This window comes from Micropterus salmoides, unplaced genomic scaffold (genome assembly GCF_014851395.1).
Source record: "Micropterus salmoides isolate LMB-PRFRI ecotype aquatic unplaced genomic scaffold, ASM1485139v1 Ms_hic_scaffold_14, whole genome shotgun sequence".
Lineage (NCBI taxonomy): Eukaryota > Metazoa > Chordata > Actinopteri > Centrarchiformes > Centrarchidae > Micropterus > Micropterus salmoides.
Window position 1 is genome coordinate 22910362 of NW_024040485.1, and position 24608 is coordinate 22934969.

At 41.4% G+C, this 24608-nt stretch overlaps 1 protein-coding gene and 1 long non-coding RNA gene across 2 annotated transcripts; one reads left to right on the forward strand and one right to left on the reverse strand.

The window, feature by feature from the left end:
- The first annotated feature begins 16687 nt into the window (after positions 1 to 16687).
- Positions 16688 to 23338, forward strand: LOC119902368 (phosphatidylinositol 3-kinase regulatory subunit gamma-like). The gene is made up of 10 exons (XM_038718511.1): positions 16688 to 17061; positions 19045 to 19156; positions 19276 to 19374; positions 19495 to 19675; positions 19816 to 19932; positions 20065 to 20207; positions 20319 to 20495; positions 20638 to 20712; positions 20820 to 20990; positions 21109 to 23338. Exons 1-10 carry the CDS (start codon positions 17007 to 17009, stop codon positions 21380 to 21382), a joined length of 1404 nt encoding a protein of 467 aa, XP_038574439.1. The 5' UTR covers positions 16688 to 17006; the 3' UTR covers positions 21383 to 23338.
- Positions 20884 to 24602, reverse strand: LOC119902369. Its single transcript, XR_005444322.1, has 3 exons — positions 24115 to 24602; positions 23483 to 23570; positions 20884 to 21018 (listed from the first exon to the last, which is right to left on the reverse strand). It is a non-coding gene; the product is annotated as an uncharacterized LOC119902369 (long non-coding RNA).
- Positions 24603 to 24608: the final 6 nt, after the last annotated feature.

Here is a 24608-nt window from a genome sequence, read left to right on the forward strand (position 1 = left end):
CATGCAGCAAGGAGCCGAGGCTAGACTCGAAGCCAGGCCACTATGGTAAGGACTCAGCCTTGATACGTGGCACGTCTCTATCATGTGAGCTACTGGGGCACCAGTGGTTTAGAAACAATTCAAAATGTGAACTTGTTGCAGGCCAAACAAATCTGATCGAAAATAAAACACGCCAACATCGTCTGAGAAGAAGCTGGGCGTTTAACTCTTAATAAATAATAACTAGGAGTGGGTTTTTTAAACTTTGAACAACTTGATTGACTTGATTTGAATGAATATTTGATATTATAGAGAAATACATCAGATCTGAAACCAAGCTTTGAGGGTCTTTAAAGAGAGATTAAATTAAATGTCAACAACATCCTGATGGAAAGAGACATTGTATTTCTGAGTAATACAGCCAAATGGGGCAAATAAATGGAGAAAGGATTGGACTGACAGCCGAGCCTTAGGGTAGCCTACAGGAAATGGAAGATGAGGATGAGCAAGAATTCCCAGAGGAACTGTGTTTTGTATTGGATAAATGTGAGGGAAGCCGGTCCAAAGCTTTAGCAGACAGATCGGAATAATGTGGTCTGTGTTGTCAAAGGCTACAGTTAGACATAAGGACAAGAGGACGCCAAGAGAAGATCATTTGTCCAATTTTAGTAGGATGGAGTTTGTTCTGTGGAAAACAGGATTTTCTTTTCAAGAAGCAGTTGGACAAAACTACTTTTCAGAATCAGAATCAGAAATACTTTATTCATCCCCAAGGGCAAATTCTGTAAATTTCTCCAGCACTCTGGAAACAATAGAGGAATACATCGACTTGTATACAACTGCAAGTTGCAAGACTGTTTCTATTGTTAAATGTGTCACACTGGAGGACAACAGTGTGTCAACCACCGCAGAGTACACACAGTCAGCTATAATCATAACACATGCTCACTGGAAGGATCTGCCTCACATTTTAGCCTGGAAAAAAGAGAGGGTGGCAAAGGAGGAAAACATCTAATACTATTATGCAAGTGTTACACTTTGGTAGAAAAACTGAGATGCTTTGAATGAAAGCAACTGTATGATTATTTGGCTTCTTTAATGGCTGCGTATTGATCTATTGGAGCAGAGTGAGTCACCCTCACTGATAGGAAAAGGACAGATGGGGGAAGGCAGTTAGAGTTTAGTATAGTGTGTGTGTGTGTGTGTGTGTGTGTGTGTGTGTGTGTGTGTGTGTGTGTGTGTGTGTGTGTGTGTGTGTGTTTCCACTGTGGTGGAGGTCATGTAATTTAAAAAAGTGAACATACAAAACAAAAAGCTGATGCAAATTTGACCTTACATATGATGTGTTTTCTGTCCCTTTGCTGTTTCCTCCATGTTTGGAGACTATTGTATGTTGGTGAGGTTGGTTAAATGTCAGAGAGTGTAATTGAACACAGTAATAAAAACTCTGTAGGCTACTTCATACTGTTAGTTTGATGTACAGTTAGTGTACGTTTCAGTGCCCTTGAGACAACCAAGTTAAATATGCTACAAACCCGGAAATGAACACCTTTAACTTGTGCCATCACTTCTTCAATTTACTATTCTTATTGCTGAGGTTTATTTGTAGCTGTAGGAGTAACTGTTAATGAGCTTACTATACCTCGCTAAATAGACCACAGTCTTCTCCCATGTGCTTTCCTTAACCAGCTTGTTACATAAGATGCCATCCCGAGGTGAGAGGTGACCGCAACCAGGATTAGCAAAGGAGAGCTACACAGATCAAAACACATAAACTAGGAGCTGTTAACTGAGGGATACTGACAAATTACTATTCGGTTCTGCAGGTCAGATACATGTGGGTAAATGAAAATTGTGAATACATCACATTTTTTATTTCTCAGAGAAGAAAACTGACTAAATACTAACTTGTGACTACAGACAACCTCCAGGTGGATTAGGCTATATTCTACTCTTCCATATATAAACCAAGCTGTATTATATCCATATAGATTACATTCAGTGCAATTATTAAAAAAAACTACACGTGATATGATGGCCTTTGCTGCAGGAAACAGTGATGGTTGCTCATTACCACTCTGCACTGTAAATCCTTTCACAGTGTGGCTCAATACCGCCACCTACTGAAGGAAGTTAGTAAAAGCTTGAGCTCTATTTTTCTAGCAGTCCCTCCAAAATAATCTCTTGTCCTCATCATCATCAGCATCATATTAGTCTGTGCTTCACCCAGAAACAAACTCCACACTGGAGATCATACGGATACCGTGGAGAGTAGGTTGCCAAGTGATATATTGACTTTATTCATTCATTTGATTTAGGTCAACAACATTTTAGCAATATCAGACAAATTCTATTCAGAATTTTTTGCTGACTCCCTTAATATAACATTGGGATGTGCAAACACTAGCTTGTGGTCTTAATGCAATTCTGGCAGACATCCATAACATTATGTCTCATTGGGTTCAGCACAGCTTGCTTCTCATTACTAGTTATAACTTGTGAGAATACGTTGTAGGCTGTAGAAAATCAATAAAGTTCCCCGCAGTAACAATTGTTACACATTGTCATATGTGTAGCATAACTTTAAGACAAGTTAACCACACACACACACACACACACACACACAAACACATCTTCATTCAGCATTATCACAGACCACATTAACACATCATGTCTGCCTCTTTGGTATCTTTACAACAGTGTTTGTGTCCTTGTCGTCCATGTGTGATCAGCATTGTCGGTCCTGTGGGTGTAAAAGCAACATGGCTTGTCGGGGCTGACAGAGTGACAGCACCACTGTAGGTCATGTTGCCGCTGTCGGCCATGGTGAGCTGATGTAACCTTGCCGCCGCTCTGTCTCCTGCCCGGAGGCTTTTTCACCAGAGGACAGGACACTTATTCAGCCTTGACAAATGATAGTTAATAACTCACCAACTCCAAAGCCATTTGCATGTTACAAAGGCAAAAGGCACCTTTTGAGGATTTCTAGAGAGACAGAAATATAAATACCTTCGAAACTGTGAGTTGAAAGCCAAATTTAAAGCCACAGAATTGTCAGCAAAGACAGCCAAAGCCTTCCTGAACTCTTTGTGTGCTCCCCCGAGCAGGAAGATCAGCTGAAGTAAGTCTAATATGCCGTAGTCAACGTGCTTCACAAACAGCCAAGTTGCACTGATATCAACAGCTACTTTGTGAATACAAGTAACAGGGCCCTCTTGAAAATAGTAATGAAAGCAGAAAGCAAATAAATTTTAAAGAGAAAATCCTTTCACTGTTACTATTCATCATACGACAAACAAGTATTTATAATGAGAATTTTCTCAAATGGTAAAACTGAAAATTAATTGATATGAAGTGTGCAACAAAAATTAAATATTATCAGACCAAATGTGTCAAATGTGATTATCACTATAAATTCTCTTATAATATTAGCTTTACAGAGGACATTTTAGTGCTGGTTCACAGCATGCTCAAGAGTTCTTTCACCTACTCCAATCATTTCAGGTGGGCAAAGGGGAAACCCCTCGACTTTTTACCTAGTGCTTATAAAGATATCTTTCAGATCAGCCATTCTTAATGACCACTCTAAACCCATGAATGTTATGTTATTCATAAACAAACCCTGAGAATGAAAAAGGAAGTTACGAGTGCCACGATTGCCTCTAAAGAAATCATTGAGGAGCGGAGACACATGTTGATCTAAAAGTCTAACCACTAAAATGTGCTCAAAGCTACAAGGAGCTATCTAGACACACCACTCAGTTCTCAAGCACATCAAGAATAGCCACATAAATTTCAATAAGCCATAGCTTTACTAAACTCAAACTGATAGATGCTATCTTACTGAAAAATCTATACAATATGGTGGCTGCAAGCTTTAATTGTCTGGTCAGTTTCTCAGTAACATGAAACAAATGAAACTCATATGTTGTGACAAGCATCATAAACAGAATATTTAGTGGAATACAAGTCACTGTAATAAGCACAAAATGCTTTCCACCTGGGAGGTGGGATCTGCTGTCTATTTTCTCCCATGTATCTCTCACTTGTTTCATTCTCTTTATACATGAAAAGTTGAATATATACACATTCCCCTAATTGCTAATTGGAGATGGGCATAACTGGGCATGGAAACACTGTTGCCATATTTGAGAGTAATTTGACTTCCAACAACCTCTAAACAAATGCACACACGAAGACAAAAAGTAAGGAAACAGAGCACAGATAAACTTATAAAAGAAATATGTTTTGCACATAAAAACAAAAGCCCTCTGTTGTGAAAAATCTTCCCCTCCAGCACCTGTTTTTATGGAGCAGATAACAAAGAGACTTTAAGTGTTCATGGAAGCATTGCAGTGGTGTCTCTTAAAGTCACAGACTCGTGGATGTCAGCTGAGCCAGACGGCAACACAAAGAACTACTGAAAGACCCCATTGCTTTCATAACAACAATCCAAAAGATGCAGATCAATTCACAACAACAAGCCAATTGCAAACACTGCACACAACACAACACTGCACTTGAGCAAAGATGTGAACATTTTGGCTGGGAATATCACAGTATTTATGGATGATGGCATCGCAAATATGACTGTATTTAACCGTAAGATCTTCTTTGTTGCTTTCTTCCACTAGATGGCACAACAGCACTATCAACTCACAAAGTATCCAGTCAGCTCAGAGTGGATTAATGATAAACGTAAAGAACTTGCATCTGTTCGACATTTTCTTACCGCTATTGAAGATTTGGCTAAATGTCATGTGATCATCAAAACTATAGTCAATACTATAATTGTGTTTGTCTGAGCACTGCGATCTGATCAGAGAGGTGTGATGAATGATGTCAAATATCATGACAAACTAAACATGCCACTGAAAGGTTTCTCGGCTGGGCTGAGGCGATGGTATTGTGGATCAGGAGGTGGCGGTGTTATACACCAGTGAATTAAGCAATTGTCTCTGGGCAGAAAAGGCTGAACACTGAGAAATGTAGTGAGGGAGAAAAAAAGGAGCAAAGAGGATGATGTAATCCTTTAAAGGGACATTTACAAAAAATTAAATATGGAAACAATAGATACGAGCCGGTAGCAGAGCAGGAATGACCACGGCAAATACAATATCTAAATGTATTATTTTCATCATTGATTCAAATGTAGAATAGTTGCGCTTCACAAGTGATATCTTTGTGTTGCTTGTTTTGTCGTTTTGTCTGACCTGCAGTTCTAAACACAAAGACGTTTTATTATAATGATATGAAACAGAGGCATTTGAGAAGCTGGAACCAGGTAGTGTTTGGCATTGTTAACTGATATATGACTTTAACGATCATATACTCAAAATAGTTGCTGATTTATTCAATGTCAAGTGACTTATCTTTGAGTATGGAGAGTATTGTTTTAGCTAATGTGTGGTCATGGCTGTGTGTGTGTTTGTGTGTGTGTGTGTGTGTGTGTGTGTGTGTGTGTGTGTGTGTCAGCATTCTTTCTATGACTACAATAAGGGAAACATGTAGCTGCAAGCACGAATGTGATGAGTCAATTAAGGGTAACACGTGAACTATAAATAAATCTTTTAATATTCAGAAAAAGACAGATGGTCATGGAGTTATGTGGCATCTTAACTTCAGTGGCACATGGTTTTTATAGTCACTGTAAGATATATCTAAGCACATTAATGCTATGTGGTGCAGAGCATACCAGTCAACAAACAAACCAATTACGGGGGGAACTGAGAACTAAATGTTATGTAAGTTGGAAAAAGTTTGAGTTTCACCAACTTTGTTAAATAGACAAAAGCTGTGTGAGTTATGGCCTTATCTAAGGTGAATCCGCCCGAATGTAAATTGATTTAACCACTGACACTTGATGTTCACATTTGTTTTATCATGTTTCATTTTGTCTTTGTGTGTTCAAATGGCTACAAGACAAATTCCGTCTGTGGCACAAAACAATTAACTTGAGTTAATGTTTATATTTGTTGAAAGCTATATGAGTCTAATGGATATCTATGAAAACTGAATTTCATTAAAGCCTGAGGAGCAGTTACTGAAAAATATATTTTCGTTTTATACCAGCACCTGCAAATTTGGATATATTCTCACCATTTCCTCCATAAATATTTCTCACAAATATGTGCCTAGTTTGGTGCTAATTGGATGACAAACAAGACACCCTTGAGGAAAATAGTTATCATATCAGGATCATATTATAAATCTCCTGCAGAGGACTAGTTAGTCTGTCTGTTTCACATAAGGTAGATTATGGGTGTGGTGCAATCATTTAGACTTTTAAAATGGGTCATTTTTTTAATTGGCTACAATTATAGAGCCTTGGGTTAGGAACATATTTAATGAGGTCCTTGTTTAGTATGTGTAAGATAAATATGCAAATTTCAAGTGTCTATGATTTCATGGACCTCATCAAACACATGGAGCAAGACATTTGCACTGTGTAAAAGCCAAAACCTAGGATCTGCCTTGTTTGCATATGACCTCAGCTCCAACGCCTTAGGCTAAACAGAAACACCATCCATTATGAGGAGTGGTTAACCAGCTCTCTCCCAAATTACAGTGACTCTGGGTTCCCATTTTACTGATTTAGCGGTTGTGTGGTTCCCTATCTTATGTTACTGACTGTTATAGTGAGATGTACTCACGCAGGCTATCCTCCCCTTATAAAATGTCAGCAAGGCATTTGTAGGCCATTTAACAAGCACCAAGCAGGCACCAAGTTAAACGCAATTAAAGATCCGTGACAAGGCATTATTTGCTTACTCTACAAAAGCACAATTACCTTTTTAAAATCATATTGGAGCTTAATTATAATGATCTAAAACAGCCAATGTTTCACTATTGCTTCACATATGCAGCCCCAGGTTTCTCAGCTGAGATTTAACCACATCCTCCAGTGAATGCAGGAGGAACATTTTACCACCCTGATCAAGAGGCCGTTGCACAAGGTTTTCAAGAGAGCTGGAACATTTCCTGAGCATGTATCACTGCAGTGACTGAACCACCGTCCAATTCCTGTTTAAAGCTGCTGGCAACAGGTCATTGCTCTTGCTGCGGTATGATTGTGATTGGCAGCTGTGAAGAGGTATCCAGCTAACACCCTGGTTATAGAGTTGACCCTGCTTTAAACCTGCTGCCACACCTCCTGTCTTCACCCTACTCCCCCCACCCATCTTGCCAAACTCTAGACCAATCCTGACAACAGCGCCTATTGCTCCACTCCTCCACACCAGCTTCCTCAGAGACATCTGCCATTTTTTTAATACTGATCTTTGACCACTCTGGCTAAAGATAAGTTAACCCCTACTACCATGTTGTGGAGCTACCAAAAGGTCTCTCGTAAAACTGTTATGTTAGTGCACATGTGCAGTGTCTGCAAAAGAAAATGTGTTTTTTATTCCTCCCTAAACAGTGAAATGACATGAAGAGTCCAGACCTAGAGAAAGAAATAAGCTTTGCCTGAAGTGTGAATGGCAGTAATACTATTTCCTTCTCTCTCCCACCCTCTTGCCAGCACTAGTCAAGGGATTTTCCTTCCCACCATCTCCGGCTGGAACACTATTTCCGGATTGTGTCGTTCATTTACTGAGTTCACAGAGCACTCGGGAATGAGAGGCCATGGAAATCTGAGTGTGGCAATGTGGCTAAAGCGGTAGGGAAGGAAAGACAGAGAAAGAGAGAGAGGTGTGTGTGTGTGTGTGTGTGTGTGTGTGTGTGTGTGTGTGTGTGTGTGTGTGTGTGTGTGTGTGTGTGTGTGTGTGTGTGTGTGAGAGAAAGAGAGATGGAGAGAGTGCACGCCAGAGCTGGAGAGAGTTGGAGCGTCAGAGACAAGCCCAAGCGACGGCCTTTACCAAAATAGCACAAGCAAGAATCTCTGTGGGTAACATAAATTTGAGCATGATGAGTGTAATCAAACTGAGAAGGGTTAGACATAAACTATCTCCATGACCATGTGATGTTGAGGATTCCTTTGTCACAACTGTGTGTTTGCCTCCCTGCCTGCCAGTCTGTTTGTTTATCTGGCTGTCCGTCCATCTCCCAAAACATCCTTTTAGTCTACTACATCTCTGCAGGCACAGGCTGTTAGTGACCTGTTTACCTTTTGACATTTCCACTGTTGATAAAAGCTAACCCTCTTTGACAGGCATGATTGCCAGAAAGGTGGTCCTACAAGCTTAAGAGGCCTTTGACCTTCAACAGTGTGCTCTTTCCTCGTTAGATGACCAAACAGGATTGAATCCATTCTCTAAGCTCATCTTCGTCTTGACTCAATGATGGCTTTACAGGAAGAGTGGGGCAACAAGAACAAGGCACTGTTCGAGCTGCCTAACGTCCCACTGAATTTCATTACGCTATTTTTAAGTTAACCAGTTAACAGTGTAATTAATTAAGCTAATAAACACATACATTAGCAGATGGTTTTACGTCAAGATGCTTGTCTAACACTGTTGGTGATGTCGTGAATGCTGTGTTCTAGTAATGTTTAATTCCTAATTTATCTTAATTTGAGGGGCATTCTACCAAAAGTTGAGTTTACAAGCCAAAAAGTTACTTCTCAGTCTGTAAAAGCAGTTGTAAAATGTCTTCTGTGACTCTGGAGGAGCTTTCCAAAGTTCTAACAAGATGAGTCTGTTAGGCTGTACTGTAACATATTGTTGCTTTGAGTTAAATGTCGAACCATAACATGCTGATGTTTAGTAGTTATAATGTTTACTATGTTCACCATCTTAGTTTAGCGTGCTAGCATGGTAGCATTTGCTAATTAGCACTAAACACAGAGAACGGCTCGGACTGATGGGAAAGATTTTAGTTTTTTAACCTGATGATAGCGCTAGATGAAAAGTCAGGGGATCACCAAAGTTATTACAGTGCATCATGTGGGGAACATGAATGTCAGACACAAATGTCATCACAATCCATGTAATAGTTTTTGAGATATTTCAGCAACATTCAACTTGACTAAAGATTTTCTATAGACAGTCCAAGCCCTAGAGGATGAATCCTACAGACTTGGTTGATCCCTGACTTTTCCTCATGTCACCATGTGGTCAACATTTTGGGCTTTTAGATGATAACTACTAGATGGATTGCTATGAAATTTGGCTGCAGACATTCATGTCCCCTTCAGGATGAATCCTATTGACTTTTCATATACTATTTGTCAAATACTTTTTATGATCGAATACCTGCAAAAAAAAGAATAATATTCAATCCGTCTTAGCTGTACTTTTTGATGAGGCCAATTTTCTAAAAGCAATGCAGCTATTCCTAAATCTTACTCTTGTCTCCTGTGACTCCCCCGACATTAAGAAAGTGCAAGACTACATAACTGGAGTTTCCCTGTTCAGAATCTTTTCGAACCGTCCACTCTATAGGGGGAAAATGTTGTGTGCACATCAATGAGTCTACATAGACACACACACACACACAGATGTCACCACAACATTCTGGTGTCCCACATATGTACCACAGACCATTGTGGTAGGACATAAAAACACAAAGTAGATAGAGAGGGTGAGAAAATTGGACTTTCTGAACCTACTTCCTTCTAATGACTTTCTTCATTAAATTGTGCCAGACTCCAATAAAAGAGAGAAAACTTTTAATTATGTCTCGTTTCTTCTATGCTTCTCACCATTACAATTACATTCAATTGTTAAACTTTATCTCTAGTGTTATATATTTTTCTGTTTTTTGTTTTATCTTTTAATGATTTGTCTGGGATAGTTGGTTGTTCTTTCCATTTTTGTGTAGTGATATAGTTCTATATACCTGTACTGTAGTATTGTATAAATCATTTGTCTTCTTTTTTTCATACATTCAGAATTACTTTAATGACTTCGTAGAACTATTACGACCTGCAGAAAAAAAACAAGTACAGTAAACAGTACAGTCGTCCCTCACGCAGAATCTCTTGTACTGAGACTGTGTGGTGAAAAGGCCACAGAGTGCAGGTGTGAATTGGCAATATGACAGTAATTTGCGTTTAATGTTATGACAACAAAAGTAATCAGTATTTTGGAACACACAGCGTTGGTACAAGCTGTTTTAATAATGTAAATTAGTGGTGTGTGTGGAAGAACGTTTATGTGCCGTAAATCATCCTGAGTGTATTCAGATTGTTGTAGAGAGGATTAAAGATTTGTGGTGAACAGAGCAGAGTGACTCTTGATAATTTCAATCGTATTTATTCTGTTCTTTCATGTCAGGGAATGTTTTGTTTTTGGAACATTTTTTTCCCCAAACTAAATGAACTATTTTGACTAGACCGGAGGAGAAATAAAGGACTGTGTACCGGAATCTGACACCTTCGATTCATCTTACAAGGAAATATAAATACTTTTCAGAAGTTGTGTAATACTATTACCACACAAACCCAGGGCACAAAGTCAAGTCAAACAGATGATCCTAACCTTTTGGAACATACATCCCTACCTATGACCTTAAAGCACCAAGGTAAATCCCAATGCATGACGCAGAAAAGTTTACTTGCTCCCCTCATGGCTCAAGGTTGTCTCATTTACACAGGTCACTGATGCTGCTATTGTTTGTGCAGGAGTTGTGTAATCCTAGATTATTTTGTGCTATCCCCTTATTGTTATGGCTCCTCACTGAGTGCTTAACCCATGCTCCATCCTAGACCAAGACCTATGTAAGCAAATACCACTTAAAGTAAAGTATTTGTAGGCCTGTACATGGGCGTGCTTGCGGGTGTGTGGGCAAAAAAGGGAAGGGGGATACTTACGTGCGGGACAGGGGTGGTTTGTTTTGTCAGCAAAATGTCAATCTGTCTTTGCAAGGTTATCCCATATGATCTCCCTAAATACACAGGGCTTGGTTGTCCATCTGGTTGGAGGTTGAGAGCTCACACCCCCCCATTAACACCCACCACCGCTAACCCAGGTCTGGAGGTCTTGCCTTTCTACCTCCCACTGAGAGGATATGAAAAGGCCGACAAAGCTTTCCATTCTCTTCTTTTACTGTCAGATTTTTGGATCAGTGTAATCCTCAAATGGCTGCAACACGTGTACAGCGGTTTGGTTGCTCCCTAACAACTAACTTGACAACTAAACAATGCAATGGTTCTTACTGAAAAGGGACACACAGAAGAATTTTGCACGTCCAGAAAAGATCCGGACTCTCCAACGTGCACACACACACACACACACACACACACTCTCACACAGCCAGGCAACCACCCAACATCCCCTAAAAAGTCAAAAAAAGCCAGATCCGTCCCCTGTCCAAACTGCCCTGGGCTCCCCTAAGCTATTCAGCGTGTGCAAATGAAAGATGTGTCTTGGAACAGTGCAAGCCTCAAGGCAGAGCAGAAACTAGCCTCGCACACAGATATACACAGCAGCCCTCTGGACAAGTTTGGCACCCACACCAGCAACCGTGGGCCAAAACTCATGTTGCGTGCTAACTCTCTCCCTCCCCCATTCCCTCATGCTATCCCGCTCTGCAATTATATGCTATGCTCCCACCCAAACATGCAAGAATAGGCCTCCTCAGTCAACAGACAAACCGAGTCATTCTGTCCTCAAACCATGACATCATGGCCATTTGACTTCAGCATGAAATTCAAGCTTAATTTAACTTTGTCAGGGGGAAAAAAGTGGTGTGTGTTACACTGGCAGAGCACCACAGTGGTGTGAACAGTAACTTTATGCAATTCTGGGAAGGCACAGCTAAAATATTCTCTAGAATATCAAACTCATGAGGAATATGTGGCTCATGACAATCTCACAGATCATGCATTTTACTGTAAGAAGTGGTTTGACTGGGCTTTTGCATGGTCAAAATAGAGCAGGACATATTTTGAGGGTTTTTTTCAGCACAGAAAACATAATATTTTGGATATGTTTATTTATGCATTTATATAATATTTAATAGAAAACTTGAAAAGCAACCATCTGCAATGAGGATGTCAGATGGAGGTACTTAATTAGAACATACAGAAGGAGTTAAATAATTGTGTTACAGCACAGCAAAAACCACCAAAATCCCAGATGATACCTTGACTTATTTCACAATCCAGATATGATATTAACATATCCGCCACCTTTAGTTCAATATGTCAGTGGCCTCCAGTTTGTGGGCGTTTCATGGGGTTTAGATGCTTGAGAGGCATCTATCAAACTGCTGACAGCTATTGTGTGCAGCACACCTCATTTTCCAAATCTGCCTCGCAACAGAGTCTTCTCTTCTGTCCTTGCAGCTCTGGGAGGAGTTCTTAATAGTGTGTGAGCACTTGTGTGTGCGTGCATGTATATATGACAGAACCGAACCAATGACAGGCACCTTAGCCCAGCCCTCGCAACAAAGAGGGCTGGTGGGTTTCACTGCAGCCCCTCTCGCTCTCCCACACGCTCATAAATAACCATACAGAGTCTCTGCCCTGGCCAGGGGGAGAAGAGGGAGAGAAAAGGGCCATTTAGGCAGCTCTTCTCCTCTCATGCCTTCCAACTGACCTTTTCAAAGGGTCAATCAGTCCAACCACAACTCCGTGGTCTGACCAACCCACCCCCCTCCTCTCTCTCTCCTTGCTGACACTAACCTGAATCATCTCAACATTGGTGCTGTGGAAAGAAGCCACTTAGCAGGCTTGGGTCATTGTAAAGGAGCATTTAAGACATAGAAGGCATAAAGCCTCACTAGCTCTCAGTCCTGGAGCATGTGAGATGGCAGCCGGGGTCAGAGGTGAAGGTCACAATATGGGAGGAGGGGAATAAATCCTGTAGCAGTGACGACAATGGCTGCAATCCCCACTGACAATGATGCCATTGTGGACTATGGGTTGCTTAGTGTGTCCTGGAGCTGTGCCTAATAGAGTTATAGTGCTGATGTGATGGCTCTGTGGCCGAGGAGGGTAGTGTCCTTTTATATAAAGGGGGCAACTGCCGAGGAGCTTGAAAGAGGTCTCGGCTTCTCAAATTTGCTTTGCTTGAAAGCTTGGAATTGTGTTTGTGCATGTGTGTGTGTGTGTGTGTTAGAGAGAGAGAGAGAGAGAGTGAGGTTAATAGCTTAACTTCACTGACCTTCTAGCTCACTAACACACTTGACACCTCTCAGGTGGGTTGACTGGAGCAAAAATAATACAAGTCTCTGTTTTTAGAACAAGTGAAAACAATATGTTGAATTTTATTCAGCTATATGTCTAGCAAAAATACAGCTTTATATCTGTTGTGTCCAGAAAACAAGCAATGTAAAGATGCCAATTTGAGCTCTGGGACACTGTGATGGCCATGGTTATGCCCACCATGGTCATGGTCAGTTGCAGCCTTATATACTTTGATCCTAATGATAGAAGGGCTGAAAAACTGACAGCATCTCATGGACATATTCCGCTTACACTCTTCATGGTCAGGACTTTATTTGGCGTGCCACTTAAGCAGAGAGGTGGGGAAGGCCTCTGGAGAGACAGAGGCCACTGATACCACAGGATCATCATCCTCGGCATAACTCAGACACTCAGCTGGTAAACGTTATGTGGTGGCATGCCACGAGTACCTCAGTTGTCACCTCTGTTTGTAAGATTAGGCTCTGGTAGAATGGAGTGACAGATGATGAGTGGTGGGCATGACCACTGGGTGCTAATGCAGAGAAAGAGGGGGAGAGGGCTGGACTTGACAGACAGAGAGGCAGACAGACACGGGAGTGTTTGGAAAAACGGTATGTCAGTTTTGCTGATGTCTATAGTAACAGTAGCCTCCAATTTGACATTCCCTCCACCAAACATTGGTTTTCTGTTTTTTTCCTCTTTTTGGCTTCTCTTTGACCTCCTTAAAAGAACAAGCTATGTTTCCCAGGGCCCAGCTATTTGAAGCTCATAGTTTTGGTCATCCAAAATTTTCTGTTCCAACTCAAGCCGTTCAGACACTGTCCCCACTTACATTTCTACAATGGCAGGGTCCTGGGGGCCAGACCATAGCCGCCCTACACTCTGCCCACAGTTGAGTTGCCTCTGGCAGGGCCACTGCGTGCTTTGTGTGCTGGTTCTGGACACTGATCAGGGAAACCCCACAGTTTCTCCACGGTGAATGTCGAACACCCTGCCAAGACCATTATGTTTCCCTTCAATAGCAGTGAATAGCAGCACACTACAGTACAGAAGATTTGAGAGATGTGCAATTCACCCAGGGCTACAATGCAAGGCCATGACACAGATACCAACATTGGTGAACTGAACTACTCCCTGACATGGTTTCTCCATGTTGTGTCTTTGAGTCTTTTTCTGATTGACAACAAACAAAACAAACCCTGATAAAACGTGACCTACATTGCACTGCACAGGAAATATGAAAACAGCTGATGAATAATGTTCCTTGACACAGTTAGTGAACTAAGTCTAAACAAGTATTACTCTAAAAAGCCATGAGATTAGTCCACCGATTCTACAAATACTGGCTGTTGTAACTTAGTGCTGCTAAGTGAATGACAGCAGGAGGCCTATCATGTACACATTTAACACTCTTAAATATGGGGATTACATCTTTCTATAATTTCACCACAGAGTTCACGTACAAAACATTGAACCATATAGACTTAATAACCTCTAGACTTTAACCCTAAATCTAGACCCTAACCCTAAGTCTAGACCAGAGGAATGACCAAGCTCTTATGTCTCTAACACTGACTCTCCCTAATATTTGCTGCCTGTACCCGTTCATCTGTAGCCACTGTAAGTTGCTTGTCAGATCAGTGTCAAAAATGTAAATCTAACAGAATTAGACTTTAACTGTTATCAACATTTAGCACAGAGAAACATCTGTCTATTAATTTAAAATTCATGCAGCCTTTCCCAGCACTCCCACAGTCCAGTGGCATATTGCGGTTGTGGATATCAAGATGAGTCACATCAGCTAGTAGGCAGCTGGCACTGGCAGGCTTGCCGTATCAGCCTAGCCGGTTAATCTTACGATTAGCGTTCACTGATCCCATCAGGACTGCCTGGATCTGGGGTGCAAAGCCTAAAGGTTTATCCTGCATGTCGGCCCTCCCTCACCCCGGCCACTACACACACACACCATAGATGGGGCACACATGCAAACACACAGCACACGCCAAAGAATTTTGGCTTTTTCTAATACTGATTGTAGAGGCAACATATCCCCCCTAACACGAACCTCAGAGACTGGAGCTCAGCATGCCTATGTGACACTGTCCCCCACTGATGTGTCTGGAGCCCAATGCCTTTGTGAAGAGGATGGTGGTAGTGAAATGTGTCACAGAGGTCAGACCCAGAAGTTAAAGGGGCAAATGTTGTGTTCGTCTCAGACTGGGGGAGGGATAACCGGGGGAGGGGGTAGGCCAACAAGTGGCATGCCATTACAGGCATCCAGTCTTCTTAAAGTAGGAGCACAGGAACACTCAAACACTGCACACAGACACACGTGAGCACATTCACCCAATGTGCACACACACCCACACAATTACATACCTGTCAAATGGTGGATCTAATGTCTAAAAGAAAGCTGTCACAACTACCATTTGACAAGTTAAAGAGCATTTGCATACAGCATACAAATAATTTATTTTCTTCAAAAATGTTAACAAACTCTCTATGTGTTTGTCAGAAATACCCACGCACACACGTGAGCATTTTTTGGTGTGTTCACATACATACATACATATGCTCCATCATAGCAGTTAGTTTAGGATGTTTCATGGCCACCGCCTGGACACAGGAAAGATTTGACTTCGTGATGGGAAAAATTAATGCTGGAGGCATTTCACTCCCTGACTCTCTGTTCTTGGGTCAATAGGGGACCAGCCATAAATGCTTGGACACCAACAGAGACAGACCTCTGACCATGCGGCCTTGTTTCACTCTCCTTGTAGCCACTAATGTCAGCTGGTGGAAGAGGCCCTGGCTGTTAAAATTTATAGCACAATGTCATTCTGTTTCAAAAGCAGAATGTCTCACGATAAAACCACCAAGTCTTTCAGCCCTGCATTCACTTTCAAGTCACTAATGTATATCTGTGTTAACACACCTATTACATATCGCGTCTTCAACAGGATGATCTCAGAGCAGCAATAATTATGAGTGGCGGCTGAACGTGTTTGACAAGCTCAACAAGAATATAATACACACTTGCTACCTTGGCTGGCTACTCTGTCACCTCTCAAACAAAGGGGTTTTAGCCTGGTGTTCTGTGGATGCCAAACAGCTGAAGACAGGTTAATTGCCATATTACCTAAATAGCATGATGTAATTCTATTGCAACCTTTTCACTCAGCAGTAAATTGGGGCAAATCTAAAGTGGCAGAAAAAACTTTAATTCCTAGTTGTTTAAAGTATTAAAACATTGAAGGTACATGTTAGACCATGTTCTTATTTGATCATTCAAGCTAATAGACTAGGTTTTTCTTTTCCATTCATGCCCTGAAAGGAATTTTCAGCTGTTACAGTGCAGCTTGAGGAGAGTTGAATGAAACGGTCTGGGCTGTACCATTACAATTTAGAGGTTACTAATGTGGCGCACACAAGTATTTGCAAGTGGAATTCAGCAGACACAATATTATATTTCAGATTATATTAAAAAGGCTTGTTTTTTATTTAACCATGTAATATAACATTGACTGGAAGTGTTTTACGTGACAATGAATCCTGCAAGGAAAAGAAATCCCCTACTGTGGAAGCAGGTTGGACCGTGCCAAGATGATGTAGCGAACAGCCCTTTAAAGTCGCTTCACTTCCGAGATGAAGTAAAGTAGAGCTCCGCGGCACAGCGAGGAGGCATGAACTGACAATCTCTCTCTCCCTCTGTCTGAAGAAAAAAAAGCCAAGTTAGACAGGCTATGTTCAGACAACACATTTGGACTTTGGGATGTTTTATGGACTCGGGATCGAAGGAGTTTTCCTTTTGTCCACATTTATATAGGACGTGGCGTCTGCGACTAGCCTAAATTAGGTTCATTTGCGGCAAAAGAAACGTGCATTTCTTTTCTCTTTTTTTTTAGCGACGCGCAAAAACAACAACAGCAACCTGGACTACTCTTTTGGAACAGGAATGGTTTATCCTTCCGGAGGTTTATTCTACATCGAAATGGATCAAGCACCACCAGGTAAGTTAGGGTTAAAGTCAGCCATTGTCTGATCTGCGGGGGGTCGGGAAACGTTTTATTCTGTTTTCTGCTGTTGTCTTTTGCTGCCATCATCTCGTGTAATGTATGTAATAAAGCTGACATCTGACAAACGCCGTGCAGGTGTTAGTAAAGCGTTATAATGGCCAGGTCCTCAGCGCTGCGCTCCCCCAGTGGCTTTGCCCAGGCATGCATAGCGCAATTCACTTGCCAATTACGTAATACCTTTCGGTGGACCAGGCGCAGTGGCTTGCCTTTTCTTTTGTCCCTGCACATATGACAAACTTGGACAGAAATGCATGGCGGTTTTGCATCCCCTCCTAAGCCAAAACATTTACTAAATGTGCACGAAAGTGTAAAGAGAGCTTTTGGACGGGACTATAGTTGAGGGTGCGTTAATGAGCGCCGCATGAAACGACCGCTTTGTTCTCCTCTGCAGCCAGCCGTGGTTAATTTGTGTGCTAGCTCTGAAAGTAGGCTAGAGGCAAGAAGACTAGACAGCTCGTCTCATGACTAAACTCTGGCAACTCAACAACAGTTCATTTTTTATTTACATTTGTCATTTGACCTACGCGCTGTTACATTGTCCTAACAGTGTATTATAACACTTGTGTTTCAGTCCTGTTATGTCTTATTCAAAATAACTAGCCTACCTAGCTATTAGTTAAATTCAGTTGACTTTAGCTCATTATAATGGTACCATAATGCAAGCTTCCATACTACATTGATCACTTTAAGATTGAATACAGTTGATAAAATACAAGTGTTAACTTAAAGTGGCACATAATAAGACAAATATGTCCCTGTAAGGTCTGTGTTGTAGGAAAGTTGTAGTGACAATTCCTGTGTTTGGTTATTAAGACTTATCTTTTAACCTTTTGTGTGTTTTCTGGGTTGGACACAGAGTGAACCAGGCTTCAGCGGGACTGAATTGATAGTTTTTATTATTCCGCCTAGCTCTTGTCTGTACTGGTATGCGCATGTGGGTTTTGGAAGCCAGTAGAGTTTCTTGGCAGGAGACAGAAAGGGGAAGGTGTGCAGATTTAATTTTGCTGAGTTCAGGAGCCGCAGCTTTTCGTTTTGTGCCTGCCACTGTACTGCTGCACCTGCCTTTTGTTTATTTTAAGGTCAGAAAAAGAGGAGAGCGGATGGTGGGAGAAACCCACATTTTCTCCTCTCTGAGGGTGCTCTTGTGTTCTCCCCAACTGCCTCATGAAAGGCACTTTTGTCCTGCAGTGAAATATATCGCCCTTCACCTCCTCTTGATGCGAGGTTGCCCTCCTTTTTTCATTTTTAGGAAAGTGTTTAATCTTTCGGCCAGACTCACAGATTTTATTCCTTAAAGCTTGACGGAAACCTTAAGAGGATCTTGGTTGGTGCAATCCTTATAAAATGTGAGGGATGATCAAGTGGTTCAAAATATAACTTATGGTTTATTTAATGCCTTTCATGCAATTCAGGACAGTACCAAAGGCTACTGTAAGAGTTGCATACAGGCAACTGAAAGCCCAATTGTGAGAATTTCTAGAATAATTAAAGGAAAACACATTTCACAATTGTTGACTGCTCAGAAATGAACTATCACTTTTCCCTTTTCAGTGCTGACCACACTTAAGATGTTGGTAATGATTTGATGAGTGATATGTCTTGGAAACATGCCTGGACTTGTCTTCAGATGTTGACAGGCTCCATCAAGCTGGTGTGTGTGTGTGTGTTGGTGGTGGAGGCGGGGTGGGGGTTGGCGGGGGTTGTATACATTTAGGAACACTGTTTTTCCTTAACATGCGCACACACACACACACACACACACATCCTTGGTTGCAATAATCATAATATTGAGGGAGTCATGTTTACAGTGCTTCACTTGACCTCACAACAGATCAATTTTTGAGAGATCTAAATTATCGAAGTTATCCTGATCCCTTGCATTTCATTTTCTCATCTCTCTTTCTCTTCTGCTTGTAGCTCTCCCTCCCAGGTCAACAAAGCCCGTGCCCTCCACCGTGAACAACAACTGCCTTTTGCCACCTGCGTGTTCGTTACAGGATGCTGAATGGTACTGGGGAGACATAGCCAGGTAAAGCTTCTTCACATTAACAGTGCTTTATCAAACACAAACACTGGCGTCTGCTCAGTATGTACTGTTTAATGTTCTGGTATGTTAGCTTTGTTAACCACTAACTGATTTCCCCTCAGGGATGAAGTAAATGAGAAGCTCCGAGACACACCTGATGGCTCCTTTCTGGTGCGTGACGCGTCCACAAAGCTGCAAGGAGACTTTACCCTGACATTAAGGTAAGCAGAAGAATGAGAGAATATACTCGTTCCTATCACTGCACTACCACAAATGTCATCAACAGGGTTTTATTTTAAATTAACAATCTGATTTTGTGCTACAACGTTTCACATTCTCAGGAAAGACGGGCACAACAAGCTGATCAAGATTTACCACCGTGACGGGAAGTACGGCTTCTCGGACCCCCTCACATTCACTTCAGTGGTGGAGCTCATTTGGCACTATCAGCACCATCCGTTGGTGGAATACAACGCCACACTGGACCTAATGCTCACCCATCCTGTGTCCCGCTTCCAGCAGGTTAGTGACCACCAGTATGTTACATTTTTGTGCAGCAATCTGACACTGTAAAAATATTTGACAAGTGATGATAGAGACGTTTGTTAAATACCGGGGAGGGCTATGAATTGTTCATATTTAAGTGTCATTTCTAACTTTAGGTTAAAGAGGACAATGTTGATGTCGCTGGAAGAAAGCTCAAGGAGGTTCACAGTCAGTATCAAGAGAAGACAAAAGAGTTCGATCGTCTTTATGAAGCTTTCACGAAGACCTCACAGGTAAAAAACGTATTAAATTAACTCTGATGGTCTGTGCTAAGACCAAATCATTAATACTTTCCTAAACAGTAGAATTTACATTCATCAGTCTCCTGAGTTTTCTTCTTATTGGATCTATTCTTTGTGATACAGGAGATCCAGATGAAGCGAACAGCTATTGAGGCCTTTAATGAGACGATGCTGATCTTCGAGGAGCAGTGTCGTGAACAGGAGCGTTACGGAGAGGAGTTTGAGAGGAACAATCAGTCTGAGGGAGCCGACAAAGATCTGGAGAGGTACTTCATTACACCACGGTCCACAAAATATCCACAAATGTTGTTTAATTTGGGTGCATGGCGCCCATGTTTATTGAACTCTGTTCAAACCTATGACTTTTACTTTGTTAGCTTTCTGATAAATTATGAGAAGCTGAAGTGTCGCCTTGGGGAGATCTACGACAGCAAAATCCATCTGGAGGAAGATTTGAGAACGCAGGTGGAGGACTACAGAGAGACAGACAGGAAAATGAACAGCTTGCGGCCTGACCTCATCCAACTACGCAACATCAGAGACCAGTACCTCAAGTAAGTAGCGTCAGGAAATTGTATGTGTTATCTGTGGTAAATCACTGTAAACCCATAAAGAAGCAAACATTTCTGTAGCCGCTCTGTGAAGTAGAATTATCTTATGTTAAAATGAAACCTTTCTTTGCACCTCTCCTTGCAGCTGGCTCAATCACAAAGGTGTACGGCAGAAACGCATAAATGATTGGCTGGGGACGCAGAGTGAAAGCCTTGATGAGTAAGTTTTAACAAATTTCTTCTGAATACAGTATTAACAAATGCCACTGTAAAGGAAATACAGAACTGTTACAGAGGTGTTACAAGACGGCTCTTGTTTTTTATCAGCACATACGTGTTAAAGGGAGACGAGAAGAACTTGCCACATCAGGATGAGACGAGTTGGTTTGTTGGTGAACTGAGCCGGACGCAGGCCGAGGAGATGCTTCAGGGGAAAGCTCCTGGAACGTTCCTCATCCGTGAGAGCAGCAAACAGGGATGCTACGCCTGCTCCGTTGTGTGAGTATAACATTTTGGAAAGCAGTGTCTGGAAAATTTATCAATTTTGAGATGAATATTACACTTGGTGTAAATGTGTGACACTCACTGATGTGATTTTCTTCTTCATTTATTACAGTGTGAATGAGGAAGTGAAGCATTGTATGGTCTACAGCACACCACACGGATACGGCTTTGCTGAGCCCTACGACGTCCACTGCTCACTGAAAGACCTTGTCCTGCACTATCGCCTGCACTCCTTAGCCCAACACAATGACGCCCTGGATGTTCGGCTGTCACATCCAGTACATGCCAAAGCTGCAGCCACGCCTTCTCAACACGCAGAGGAACACAAACTCTTACAGACTCCAAAACACACAGCGGGGCTCCCGCCTGCCGCTCCAGAAATGTAATCCAACGGAAAGAGACAAAAGGACATGTTTACTGTATCCTGCGAGAATGACTGCATCGAGGTGCATTGTGTAATGTTTTGCACTACAGTGATTCCATCGGTTTTTGTGAATGGGATTTCACAGATTGAAGTGGGACCGGAACTTGAATGTCAGCTTGAACTTCTTTAAAAAAAAAAGAAAAAAAAAAGAGTTAATGCTTTTTTTGTTATTTCATTTATTGCCATATGTTTAATGGACAGCTTTCGGTAGGGATGAACCAGAAAATTGCTCACTGACATCAGGTGCTGCACCTTTGTTTGACTTTTACAACCAGAGTTGATGTTGCTAGAGATGTCTGTCCATTTCCCTAGTTAAGACTTATTCAGTTCTGAAAATTTGCCCAGTAGGTTAGAAATCTATTTGGTTACTATAGAGTTATAGCTGTTCCTCATCCCCGAGTATGTGATTGCACATTTTGAGCACAGGTTTTTTTTTGCAAGCAGATAAATCATATTTATTAGAGAAATTATTTATCATGCAAAACAGTAAAAAAAATCTATTTTATCATCTCAATGTGTACATTTTTAATAAATCTAAATTTAACATATTATTTTGTTGGCGTCCCTACTCCCCTAGTAACAAATAATACTTCTAGCAATCAGATTGGACATAAAATAGCCAATCAGAAATTACCTACAGACAAACCCAAGCACCTCCAGCAAAGAGATGTCTAGAGCAAGAGAAACACTGATGTGGTGTCCATGGGTTTGTAAGCACAGAGAGCAGGGACATTGAGAGGGAAAATTAGTAAAACTGAGTGAAAAAATGTCTTCATTGTGCAATTATGTCCGTAATAGGAAACTAATAAATGTACTGAGCACAAAATAGATTTTTTTTTTAATTCTTCGTTGCTTTAATATTTTTTCTCCAAAATAGAATTTATGTGATTGCAAAAAATATTTTTCTGTGCTCAAAATGTCCCTTGCACACTTAGGAATGAGGCACAAATATAACCCCATAGGTTACTACTATGTAGTGCATTTGTGAGGGGGGGGAAAATGGTGCTGTAAACAGGCTGTTTCCGTCTTATCGGTTTGGTGGACCAAACCATTTTTGGGTAAATGCCACGTGTGAATATGTGAAAAGTCGTGGTGCATCTTGACTATTTGCCCCTTCCTTAATAGACATTCATATACAGTGGATAATTATGTAGCATTAACATCTTGTAGAATACCATTGTACGAGCATACTCAATGTTAAACCCATTGACCAAAGCGCTTAATAGTAAGCAAAACTACATCCCTGTTAAGTCCGGTAATTGCATTTGGGCAAGGGGAGGGCAATTTATGTACACCTGCTGATGTGCTGATCAAAACGTAATCTGAAGTACTGTATGTTATATTCTGTTACTCAAAGAAGTATAAGCTTTTTGTATTCTATATATATTTTTTCTACAAACATGCCACAAGATGAAAGCTTGAAGAAAGTGCAATCCAACAGTATTTCTATTGTTGCAATGTATGACGATGATGATGGTGGTGAAGGTAATGCTGTTATGAGAGGTTGACATTTTGAACACAAAAATGCACTCTCTTTGGTGGTGTCGGTATGATGTGGCCTCCGATGTTTGTGTGAACTGCCAGAGGTCCGGAAGTATCCTGCCTCCATTACTTGAACTGTGGCATTGCTCGAGCTATGAATGTTTTTCATGACATGCCGCCTACATAGCTTAAGAGGAAAGGAATCCATGTTGAACTTGGCACATTTTTCAAGTTTGAGGACAATAGATACTCTGTACAGAAAAAGTGTAAAATTTATTTCTGAGGTTGGTTTATGGAAGGAGGGTGATTAAGCCTCTTATAAAAATATAACTCCACTGGGGCATTGAGGAAACTCCTTGGGTGAAGCTAAGCAGTGTGAGATCCTGACCTTTTTCTTGCTGAAAGACAATAAACTGATGAGGGTTTTGTCAACTTATGTAATCCATTGTTTTTTTCCACAGTGCATTGCTGTTATCACTTTTATCATTTCAGATAACCATTTTAAAAGATTTTAGGAGCTTTATTTCCAAGTAATGTTACAATTTGTATGACATGGGTGGAAAACAGATCTAAAACTTACCATCTGTCTCTAGTGGAGCCATTGTCGCCTGATGAGCTTATCCTTGGGTCAGCAGAGATAGCAGGCAGCCAGGGCACTGGAGGACACACTGTGGACAGATGGAAGCAAAAGGAAGCGATAAAGACAATAGCAGGATATGTGCAGGCCCTTTCCCCACTCATTCTGGCTATCTATCAAACCTACTTCACCATGAACATGCTGTATTTTGAAACAGAACTGTTTTGAAGCTCCTGCGAAAGGAATGCAGCTCGACTGTAAACATTTGATACCACCCAGCTTGAGGGCAGATTTGAGTTATGTCTCCAGAAGTGTATCACACAGTCAACACCATTGTTATCTGATAATTACACACAATTAATGTGCTCCAAATTAAAGATAACTTTAGCACTATCTACAAAGAAATACTGTAGGGTACTGTGTAAACCTTATGATATAGTGGCCACTGATGATAATTATGATGATGATGACCCTGGGTGACATCACCACTAGCTATCCCTGACCAGATCGAGCAACAGGTGGCCTATTTCAACCATCACATAAGGTCCGTGTTAGGTAGGGATTAATGAGGTGCAGAGGGCGGGGATGTACTGGGGGAGAGCCTCAGTTCCAGGCCACGGATTACTCCCTCTTACCTGTGTCAGCATAGAGAGCTGGTGGACAAGAAAACATGCGTGATCTGCTACAATGGACCAGATGCAGGGAAGATAGAGAGGACAGACTGTACCAGCGCTGAGTCACACTGCATGAGTGTCCAAAAGACAGGGAGAGCGGGTGGAGAAAGTGTTGTGGGGTAGTCATACAGGAAAAGAGGAGGGACAGGAAAGAGTGCTCAAAATGTGCATTACACGCTCACTCCTGTAGCTACAGGATGGTATGAAAATGAAGGCTAGGCTTTTGCTATATTTCCTTTAACCTGAAACACCTGGCGGCTTTACTCCAAATCTATTTTGGTTTAACAGCAGTTTAGCTACCAGTGCTCAGGCCTATTTACCATAGCTCCCTGAAGCTGAGTTTAATATTTTCTTACTCAAACATGCACAGTTTCTGCTATCCTTACTTCCCTCTTTCTTTCCTTGTCACCACACATCTGTCTTACAAGTGGCTCGTTTAAATTCAGTCATTTTGC

What these genes read in the sequence shown, in the direction of transcription:
- LOC119902368 (XM_038718511.1), top strand. Translation starts at nt 17,007, where the DNA reads ATGGTTTATCCTTCCGGAGGTTTATTCTACATCGAAATGGATCAAGCA. An exon ending in TACTGGGGAGACATAGCCAG is followed by an intron (nt 19,157 to 19,275) that starts GTAAAGCTTCTT and finishes ATTTCCCCTCAG; the next exon opens with GGATGAAGTAAATGAGAAGC. An exon ending in CTGTGTCCCGCTTCCAGCAG is followed by an intron (nt 19,676 to 19,815) that starts GTTAGTGACCAC and finishes TTCTAACTTTAG; the next exon opens with GTTAAAGAGGACAATGTTGA.